The sequence below is a fragment of the Rhinichthys klamathensis genome, unplaced genomic scaffold, assembly GCF_029890125.1.
Source record: "Rhinichthys klamathensis goyatoka isolate OS25496 unplaced genomic scaffold, OSU_Roscu_1.1 h1tg000108l_1, whole genome shotgun sequence".
In the NCBI taxonomy this organism is placed as follows: Eukaryota; Metazoa; Chordata; class Actinopteri; order Cypriniformes; family Leuciscidae; genus Rhinichthys; species Rhinichthys klamathensis.
In genome coordinates, this window is record NW_026606646.1 from 1079809 (window position 1) to 1090998 (window position 11190).

Below are 11190 nucleotides of genomic sequence, written 5' to 3' on the forward strand. Positions count from 1 at the left end.
TTCAGGAAATTCTTCTTCTGAATTAAATGACAACAACCATGTCCTTTTGTACAAAGGCCCAACCTTTGAAGACAACAAATCCAAAAATGAATTGAATGTGTACAGGGCCAGAGTTGCTAATGTATTTATTTATTTATTAAGCAGTACCTTTTTTTTCCCCCAAAGCAATTTAGAAATGGGGAACATCACAGGCAATTTTCATAAGAGCAACAATATTCATAGTAGTCGTTGGCAAGTTTAAAGTTTAAGTTAGATGAATACAAAAGCTAGAACAGAATAGAATTTAATTGGAGTTAGAGTAAGTGCTTTGTTTATGGTTGTGGATTAGTCAAGTGCTTGTGGAAGAGATGTTTCTTCATGAAAGTTGTGGTGGTCTCAGCAGTTTGGATGGAGGTTGGCAGCTCATTCCACCAGAGAAGAACAGAGACACTAAAGGGTCTGAAAAGTTACTTTGTGCCTTGTTGTGAAAGATCAACCAGGTGCCACTTGTTCACTGGTGGGAGGTGGGAGGGAGCATACATGTAAAGGAGTGCACCCCCATGTATGACAGCTTCTCAGAAGTCTCAGTCTCAGAAGGGGTTAATCATGGAATTGTACAAGAAATTGTAAAATTGGAAGTTTTTGTGATAGCTCACTCCTGTTATTTCAGTTCAATGCAGAACAGCGAGCGTGGGAAGAAGATTGGGAATGCTGTGATGTCAACGAGCAGAAGTGTCGTGCAAACAGGAAAGGCTGTCGGTAAGATTAACAATAGATTCAATAGTTCACTTGTTAATTCTTTCTTATTTCACATTGAACTTATTTCCCATACAATCTGTTCCAGCAGTACAAAACAGCCACACTGTGCATGTAGTACATGCCATTTACAGTGCCTTGTGAAAGTATTCATACCTTGCATTTTTTTCCCCACATTTTGCAAGTTGCAACCTTATGCTAAAATGTGTTTTTTTTTTTTTTACATCAATCTGCACTCCACAGCACATAATGACAAAGCAAAATACATATTTGTGAAAACGTATTGCAAATTTATTAAAAAGCAAAAACTGAAATGATTACAACCCTTAACTCAGTGCTTAGTTGAAGCACCCAAACTTTGCACATCTTAATTGGGACCATCAGTGAACAGCCATTTTTAGGTCTTAGATTTAATTGGGTTCACCTTCTGGATATGGCTAAGCCACTCAAGAACATTCACCCCCGGTTTCACTGACAAGGCTTAAGCCTAGTCCCAGAATAAAATTCATGTTTGAGCCGATTTAACTGAACTTTCCTTCTGTAAGTTTCTCCCATCTCCAGATATAGGAGTTCAGCCAGAATTAGGGCAGCATGATTTAGGGAAATTCAATTTTAAAAAATTATATAAATATATATTATTTTTATAAAAATCTTTGACAATATTTTCTTCATTTTTTGTCAGGAAATCTTTAACAAAAAACTTCTATAAACCTCTACACTAGAAAAAACGTAATGATTCGCATATGTCTAAATTCACATATAAATTTCTTTAGAGACGAGTACTATTTTTCCTATTTACACCCAAAATAGGATGATGTGATTGTGAGCATTATTGAGTACAAACATGTAATGTAATGTCTGTTTCATTCATGCTGGAAGCTGGAGGGTGCCCTCATGCAGTAAGTCCACAAGTGAGACTCCTAGAAGTCATAAAACTTGAGGTTTCAGGAAATCCCTTATATGGACAAAGTCATGCAGATATCGCTGCAGCAGCAGCTGAATAAAGCGCCGATAGAGACGTATTGAACAATGAAATGAAGACAATAAACATACATCAATATATGCGTCAATATATGGTTTATCTTTGTTTTTCAAGCCATCTCGGGTATTTTCATAAGAATAAAATATATTTATAATGCAATGCTAATCAACATAGCCTTTATCACTGTAGAATACTATAAAATAATATAATTGATGCCTCTTTCTGTGATAGGAAGCCACATCAGATCACAAAAGGAAGTTATTTAAAACACTTGTTTGATGTTATAAAGTGAGTGCGTAAAAACAGGCTTGTAAATGCTTCTCATCACAAGTTTGGATCGATGTTTGGTGCATTTACCTTTTTCAAATAAATGCGCATATATTAAAAAAACGCAGCCTTTGTGATTTTATTATCGCACTAAGCTAAATCGCTATTTCGATTTTATTTTGGATTAATCGTGCAGCCCTAGCCAGAATGACCATCAGGTTCTTGGTCACCTCTCTTTCCAAGGCCCTTCTTTCCTTATTGTTCAGTTTGGCTGGGCAGGCAATTCTTGGAAGGGTACTGGTTGTTCCAGACTTCTTCCATTAAGAATTATGGAAGCCACTGTGCTCTCTTCAATGTAGCAGAAATGTTTTTTTTGTACCCTTTCCCAGATCAGTGTGCGATGTGCGAGACTTCCAATTCATTAGCTGCTATAGGGAAGTAACGAGAAGAATAACAAAGTGCAGTAAACTGTAAAACTATTTGCGCTACAAACCAATGTGTTTATAATTATGATAGTACATTAAAATAATATGGTAAGAAAAACAAGTTTGCAGTATCAAGCAGCATAACGAGCTGTTTCATACAGCTAAAATTAATTGTAAGCAGATGACACCGAAAGCAAGACACGACCGCTGGACCGGAAGGCCAAGGCGGAGTCACTGGGAACCATCTCACAAGGCCTAGCTGTTGGTGGGGAAACCAGAGGCAGGGCCGGAGAGCTGGAGGGAGTCACCAGTGAGGGCAGAGCCGAGGAGCTGAGAAACACCAGCAGAGCAGGCGAATCCACAGAAGTGGACAGAGCCAGCAGAGAGAACAGAACCAGGGTGTCAGACTGGACCAACGAAGGAGCTAGGATCATAGGAGGAGGAAGGACTCCAGGCAGAACCAGACCGTCCAAATTGCCGTGCAGGACCAGCGGAGAAGAAGATAGTTCGAGGGTGGGGACAAGGGTGAGACCTGCATCCGTGGATCACAAATCAATAAAGTAATGATCCTTCCCTGGCTCTGAGATAGACTGGGCCACAAGCTCTGATTACTGGATAGACGTAGGCTCTGGCCCACGTTTATCCAGAAATGGTTGCCGGTTCTTGCTCCAGGATGGAAATGGTGGCTCACTCTGACTCCATAGCAAGAGTAGGCACTAGTGTGGGGTCCGTGGCAGACTTGTGTATTGTCCCTGAGTCCGTGGCGGGGCTGGATACTGTCATTCGCAATCACTGATTCTACTTTTTGGAAGTATGACCAACATAAGAATTTTCACGGAAAATGTCATCTCAACAAGTAACATCCACCTTTGTTCTGACCAGTGATGGGAATAACGGCGTTATAAATAAACGGCGTTATCTTTTTCAGTAACAAGTAATCAAACGAATTACTGATTCCCCCGTTACAACGCAGTTACCGTTACTGACAAAAAAAATGTGGCGTTACTATAATTGAACTCACTGAAACGGTTTTCATCCGAGTAGGCTCTCTCTCCGCCATAGGACCTGCAAAGTTTTTTTCTCTGGTGTGTGTGTGTTTATGAGGCGCCGGAGTGGACAAAAGCGAAGCGAACGGCGCGAGCGCGCTCAATGCGCGAGAGAGACCGAGTGTGTCCGAGAGCGCGCTCAACAGTTGCGCAAGAGAGCAACGTTAATTAATTTACATGGTTATCCAAATAAAATCTAAAAAATTACCTACAGGGAACGTTCTGTTTAGGTTATAAAATAAAACCCGAAAATAACCTGCAGGGAACATTCACAGAAAACATCTTTGTTTGACCGGTTGTAAACACGTGCGGGAAACATGTCTAGAATTTGGCTTAAATAACCTCTGATGATGACGTTCGCTATAGGTTATAAAAATAAACCCCCAAAATATTATATTTTAGTATTATATATATTTTTTTTTGTAAATTGTGCAGTATTATATTGAGAGAGCACTTGTTAAACTGTTTACTTTTGTTAGGAAGAAAATACTTAGGCTACAGTATGTCTACTAGTTGTGAAGTTGTGTAACAGTTTTATCATTTTAATATGCACAAAGAGTATGTATGTTTTTTATTATTATTTATTCATTTTTGGTACATTTCTTAAGAAGCATAATTTATTTTTAAACTTATTTGTTGGCCAGTTGGGGTCTGTGCGATATTAAGTATAAACCATCTATAATGTTTTATTGTTCTACTATAGTAATGCTAATATTTAGAATAATATATATATTGAATTTAATAGGCGTCTCTCACATTGTCCTACAGCAACATTAAAATAGAATAAATTATTATTATAAAACATTGAACACTAATCTACACTATTAAGTGTCCATTTAATTAATTTAACATATTTAATACTGGGGGCATCCAAATTATTTGACATAGGCCTATTTAATTTTTTTTTTTTTTTTTTTTTAAGTAACGCAATAGTTACTTTCTCTGGTAATTAGTTACTTTTATAATGATGTAACTCAGTTACTAACTCAGTAACTATTTGTGAGAAGTAACTATAACTAGTTACTTTTTTTAAGTAACATGCTCAACACTGGTTCTGACCAACTAAGGGGAAAAAAGCATTGCAGTAAATTGCGCTAATTAAATCTAACGATCGCTTATCATATCACGCCAAACCGTGCAAATTATACTTTGTTCTCAAATTGTCAAAGTTAACAACATCAGCATTGCGTGACTACATTTAATGCCCTTCCAATATTTATCCTTGTTTTCGCATGGGCCCGTTTGCAGTCCGAAGTCTTTTGTATTTTACAACGGGTGAATCTCCAGTTGTCACTGGTGATTGTCGTTTTAACCTTTCTGGATCCGCCATCAAATTGATAAGTTTATATCAAGTGCTGTGAGAAAAGGCTATAAATCTCCACCTCCAACATCCTCACACGCAATATAGCCTACTAGCCGAGACTCCTTCATTATGTGTACAGATGTAAGGTAATGACACAAAGACATGCTTGAATCTCCCACGAAAATCCACCAGTACCACTGGAATTAAAAACATTATTACAAGCTTACCTTCAAAAATGTGGATAATTTTTAACCCAAAAAAGTTACGGACTGCAGCTTTAGGTATCCCTACCTCTTAAGAAGGGTGTGTTAGAACTAAAAACCGTTGGTTTGCTCAAGGCTGTTGATCTGCTGAATTTCAAACAATGCTATAACTTATTGCTTTCCTGTATTCTGCTTCAGCTCTCTCTCCATTGGTAAACTGTATGCATTTATGTGTGTGTATGTTAGATTAGTCTAAGTGTTTAGTCTAGTTAATAAAGTCTTGTTCGTGTCACATGTAAAGTTGCTTGTGGTTCGTGCTGCTCATATACTGGATCATGCAGATTTTGGCTACATGAGTGGTACTGTACAGTAAGAAAGTTATTTTCCTTAGGCCGGAAATTAAAATTTCTTAAAATTAATCAATAATTCATACTGCATGTTCGCTGGACAAGGGTTAGATCAATGGGTGATCTAAATATTTATAATTAGTTATAACAAGTTATAAAACAGCTAGTTCCAATCCTTGATTCTGATTCAATAGCTGTGCTTTATTCATGATAAAACACGCCTATGACCGCTTCACCCAACGGTTCTATTTATCACTGCGCAACACCCTAGCAACCACCCGTATCAACATAAACGTTCAAATAATTTTAAATAAACAACAATGAAAAAAATGTATCTCTTGTTTGGCAGCATTCTAGCAACTAAATTAATAACATTAAATAGATAAAATAGGCTACCTATCAAAATATGTGCCCTTGTGTTTTTATTTATGTAAATATTTAGTGAGGTTTATTTATAACTGCAGAGAGAAATTAACGGAATAAACGGAAAATTAACATTAATTGTCTCATGCTGAGAGATAAGCTATATTTGTGTGAGGAAATATTACATTCTGTGTTGTAAAAAAAATGAAACAAAGTTTGAGAACGGTTCCTATGTTGTTTTTATTTGAGCTTTCATGCATATTACACATTGGAACGTTGTTGCTGTTCACGGTCAGGGTCAGGGACTATTTTTTTTCTAGCGGAAGGAAGGCTTTTAGTGATTTTACTTCATGAAAGTTGCACTAATACATTTTTTTTTTTTACTTTAATATTTTTATTGTGTGGTAAACGTTTTATAAAAGCAATAAGGTACTCGAGGCTAGTGCTGTATTGTGGAATAATGCCGCGTTCCAGGCAACCTGTAACCCGTGTTTTTTCAACTCGTAACTGGGAGTACATCGATCTAGTACGAATTCACGGGTGGGAAGTCACGGGTTTGACTGCCGTTCCAGTGCACTTTCACGGGTATAAGGTTGGAAAAACACGGGTTACAGGTTGCCTGGAACGATGTACTCCCAGTTACGAGTTGGAAAAACACGGGTTACAGGTTGCCTGGAACGCGGCATAAGTCACGGCTGAAGGGCGTTGTTAGGCACGACGCGAAGCGGAGCCTCAGTCTCGAACCTTATTGCTAATTATAATTAATTATTTATATTTCTCTTGAGCTAATTTGCTACACTAACAAGGAAGTAATGAGTAAATGGCCAAATACTTGTGTTATTTTTTGCGGTAATTCTGCAAATGGAACATCAGCGTTCTTGATAGCGTCACTCAGCTCACTCTGGTTATCTCACTCAGTAGGCCTATGTATATTTTAGGCAACAATAAACTAAATACCGGTATGTTATAAAACACCATTCTGTCTTTTTTTCGTTTTCATTTAAAAAATCTTAAACATTAATAGCCGCACAAATGTGGTTCAGGCAATGTGTACATTGATTATCACTGCTGCATGTATATTATTTATTATAACAAAACGAAGTATAAAACACAACCCTGACTATTTCCGTTTACATTTTAAAAATATTAAACAAATTAATATGTGGTTCAGGCCATATGTGCACATGTACTCTGATAATCTTCACTGTAATAAAATGAAATATAACATTAAACACAACCCTGTCTCTTTTTGTTAAATGTCAGTTTTAATGATAATAGCCATTATAAAACTTGAGAAAAAGGTATAAGCTAAATTTTCAAAAAGGTGCTATCTTTCTAAATAAACCACAGATTTGAGCTTTAAACAACTACATTCTTGCCTGAAAAACTTGAAACAAAATTTTGTGACACAATAACAGTATTTTTAAATTAACAGTAGTATATTTAAATAGGTTTTCTCCTCTGCTATTGCTGCATGCTGGTAGGTACAAGATGCATTCTGGGATACCTAGCTGACTCAAGTCCGCACAAGTCACCTCTTGATGCATCTTTGATAAAAGGGGCGGATCAAGAACACATCTGGGGATTTGAACTGGACTTGGCTAGATGTGAACTTTGAATTGAAAGAGTACTTCGGCAGCGACTAATGACATTTCACAAGAACACAAGTACAGACAAGAACGCATATTGAGAAACGGCTTGAAACTAAACAGCGGAGAAACAGGAACTAAAGGAAACCGAACAAAACGTCAAAATAAAATTCCACATAACAGAACACAATCATGACATTTAAACGTGTGTGTCTTTTTCAAATCATGTCACAAATCATGGTAGAATTTGTCACAGGTTAACTCCAGTCAAAGTTTGCAATGTAATTATTATTTTTTTAATGCATTTGCTAAGTTATCACTAATCTGGTATTTGCTATTGTCATTATGGGGTATGGAGCGTATATTGATATGAAAAACAAAATTATGATTTAAAGCATTTTAACAAGGTTGCAACATAACAAAATGAAAAAAATGAATACTTTTGCAAGGTGCTGAAACAAGGAAAAGGAAATTGTTTGATTTTTTATGTATAAGAATGTGATGCTTTCCAGTGTGCAAACAGGTCTTGGCTCATATACTAGTTGTGATCCTAGAACTTTAAGTAATTATTGGTTTAACGGTTATATTTATTTATTTTTGGGCACCATGTTTTGTAGCTCCTGCAATTATTTCTTGCTTGGCTTAAATGTTATTATTATTATTTTTAGGTCAGTCAGTAGGTGGAGCTTTGACCGTCGCTAAATCAGCCATGTCGTCCTGGTTCTCCATGCTGGCTCAGCCGACCGCAGCAGTCAGTGCATCTCCACAGTCTACGGACTGACGTCTACTTCTAAGTACTAAAGAGAAGACAATACTGCAGACATTGCACACATCTCTATTGTTAGGAAATATAACAATGAAGATTTTTATAGAGAAAGAGAACATGTAAGATAAAAAGAGGATTACAGCAGCTTGATTTTAGATTTAGTACTCATTGTAGTAGTTTAATGGTAATAAATACTGTAATAAATGCATTTACCTCTGACAAAATACACTATTTTCAGGTGTTCCGTTTGGGATTGTTAATGGTTATGGGACTGGGAAGTTATGGGAAGTCATAAAACCTGTCTATTCTGAGATCAGGTTACCAAATGTTTTTATAGGTATTTTTCCTACAAATATCACACTGATTATCTCTAATGGCAAATGAAAAACAAACATTATGGTCACAATCGGCCTATGTTACTTAAAGCTGTCGCTGTCCACTTTTCTCACAAATAAAGAAACAGTGGCAATATAGAGTCTGTGCATAAATTGGAGCTACATCTTGTTTAGATCAGTCATATAATGCAATAAAGAGAATACTATTTAACAAATATTGCACAAATCTTTGTAGTTTTCATTTATTGATGAAAATGACCCAGGAGTTACATTGTCCTAACCAGAAGATATGCGATAAGATGGCAAGCAATTTGTCTGTCCCCAACTGTGGTCCACACCAGACTCCACACAACAAAATCATTAAAAAAAATCACAACCAATCAGAAGAACGTGAGGGCGGACTCTGCAAGCACACTGTAATAGAGTGCATATTCAAATTCATAAATATTGAACTATAAACATTATTAAAAATGCATATTGACTGAAACAATATTTTTCATAGAATATACTTGTTTGTTCACATAACTAATGTTTATAAGCATCTATTTAAAAACAAGTCCATTATGAGTTCTACAAAGAGAAATTGTTGGATAATGTTAGACTAAGCCAGTTTTCCTTGCAAAGTATAGATAGACGGACGGACGGACGGACAGATGGATGGACTGACAATGAAAATTTGTATAGTTTGGATTGGCGGTATGTTATGGCAGGGAGAGCAGTGATTATCCTCTCTTAGGGTAATCAGAACAGAACCAACATAAATGTATTTCAAATATTATTAATGTTCAGTGATTTATGTACAACATGATTCAAGAAAAAAAGAGTCTGATTTGGAGAGGAATATCAGAAGGCCAAGTCCTGACTGGAAGAAAGGATGAGCTGGGGATGGAGGAGGGTAATTAGCTCCTGAGCAATGCGATAAAGCTGCTGATAATACTGAATGGACCTTATATATAGAGATGCTGTGATAAGCATCATACTCTATAGCCGTGGATAAGCTGAGATTGAGCTGATGCAAGCTTGACTGACGTGACCTACCAGAACTAACGCATGCTTGAAGTTTCAAAAAAAAAAATAGCCTTTTGAAACCTCGATCCAGAATATCCATTGATGTCCGCGCCACTTTCATTTCACCAACAAATCCTGTCTTTAACATCCTGTGCTTCACAATACACAATCGTTTCCAAGCAGCTTTACAGAGAGTCATAATAGGTGTGTTTGACTTCATGTGGCTCCTGCGCAGACCGATTGGTGTATGAAATCAAAGTACCGTGAGAGCGATTAGAGAGCAGAAGGTTCCGCTTTCAAATCGCTCTCGTGGTACTTTGATGTCATACACCGCATGAAGTCGAACACACCTAATGCTATTTCCATAGGTGGAGCATGTGTAAGGCTGGGCCTTCCCCTGCCACGGGCTCGAGACTAGCATAGAATTTTCTCACTCAAACCACTGACTGGTGCTACTTCTGATTGTTTTTAGAGGGAAAATCTGCCCATAACTGCTGGTCAAAGATCAGTTTTCTCTGTAATAATAGCATATTGGCGAAACAAATTTGGTGATTAGGCTCTTGAGTGCATCAAAGGTTTCTATTTACAACATTTTTTTCTGTGTTGAGCAATGTAGCCAGTCACATACATATGTTGAATTTATGAACGCAATGCCCACCGTTGTGAAAAAAACCTATACCAAAATGTATTTAAAATTCATTTCAACTAAGTATACTACAAATCTATTTACATATGGCTTGAGACTTATACTTAATATAATTATAATTAAACTTTATTTGGAGTAGCCTACTTTTTTGCACAATGCACATGTCTTTATATTAAGCCTTAAATTGTGTTTAATATCTCTATTAGTAAGGCTAGTATGATCTCTGTATACTATCAGTCTATTATGGGCAAATTCCAAACAGAAGTGAGCGTCCCTATGCCCTACTCCCTTCAAAGTGCAGAGCCCTTGAAGTTGGGACTTTGGAGGGAGCAGGGCACTTGTTTGCCATTATGTTGCCGTTTGGAACGCACTGGGCGAGGGGAGCAACGAAAGACAACTTAATTTCCTCATTATCTTCACCATGACAACACAGTACAGTGTCCAACAACCGATTAGCTGTTCTTATAAACCGAAATGTCTTATTATTGCTGTTAACATAACTGTTGCAAATAAATATACATTTTATATAAAAACGTTTTTTTTAATTGATGTTATATGTGATCTGATTAATTAACTGGAAAACAATGATTTGTAATGTATTTTACTGTTTTAAAATAGTTTTTTGGAGGCGGGCAAGGTGTGTACTCATATCTGTCAAGCAACTGTGCATATACAATCACTTAATGCAGCCATCAGGTTTTAGAACAAGAGACTTTATAAATGTTTTTTTTCTTTCTCTAATAAATAGGTAATTACATATTTCCTATTTTAAAACTGGTAAAAGCGCAGCCACACCAGGAGGAAATTGTCAGCTGTCAGCAGTCGAAGACTGGGCCCAAAATAATATAAATATGCAGAAAATCAGTTCATGCAAACTTCTTTTGTTGAACACAAATGCTTCAAGGTACACAAGCTTGAATTAACACATTAAAAAAATAAAAAATAAATGATGCGAGCTTACAACTCGTATTGACTCAGGTTTCTTTCTTTTTAAAATAATATATTACCATTCATTGAAAAAAACACAAAGCTCTCAGGAAACGGCCATCCATGTGAACCTGATGTTTTGGGCCCATACTCACATGAATGTCCCAAGCAAAAGAAAGAGTCGGCAATATTCTTTTATAACAAGTTATTAAAAACAGTAGTATGAAATAATAATAACCTAAAGTGAG

At 36.6% G+C, this 11190-nt stretch overlaps 1 protein-coding gene across 1 annotated transcript in view; it reads left to right on the forward strand.

Moving 5' to 3' along the window:
• avl9 (AVL9 homolog (S. cerevisiase)) overlaps nt 1-8499 on the forward strand; it is a 67953-nt gene extending 59454 nt beyond the window's left edge. The window contains exons 15-16 of the mRNA XM_056253656.1: nt 650-738; nt 7929-8499. Of these exons, the coding sequence (XP_056109631.1) occupies nt 650-738; nt 7929-8041 (202 nt within the window). The 3' untranslated portion in view covers nt 8042-8499. The remainder of the gene's footprint in view (nt 1-649; nt 739-7928) is intronic.
• Nucleotides 8500-11190: the final 2691 nt, after the last annotated feature.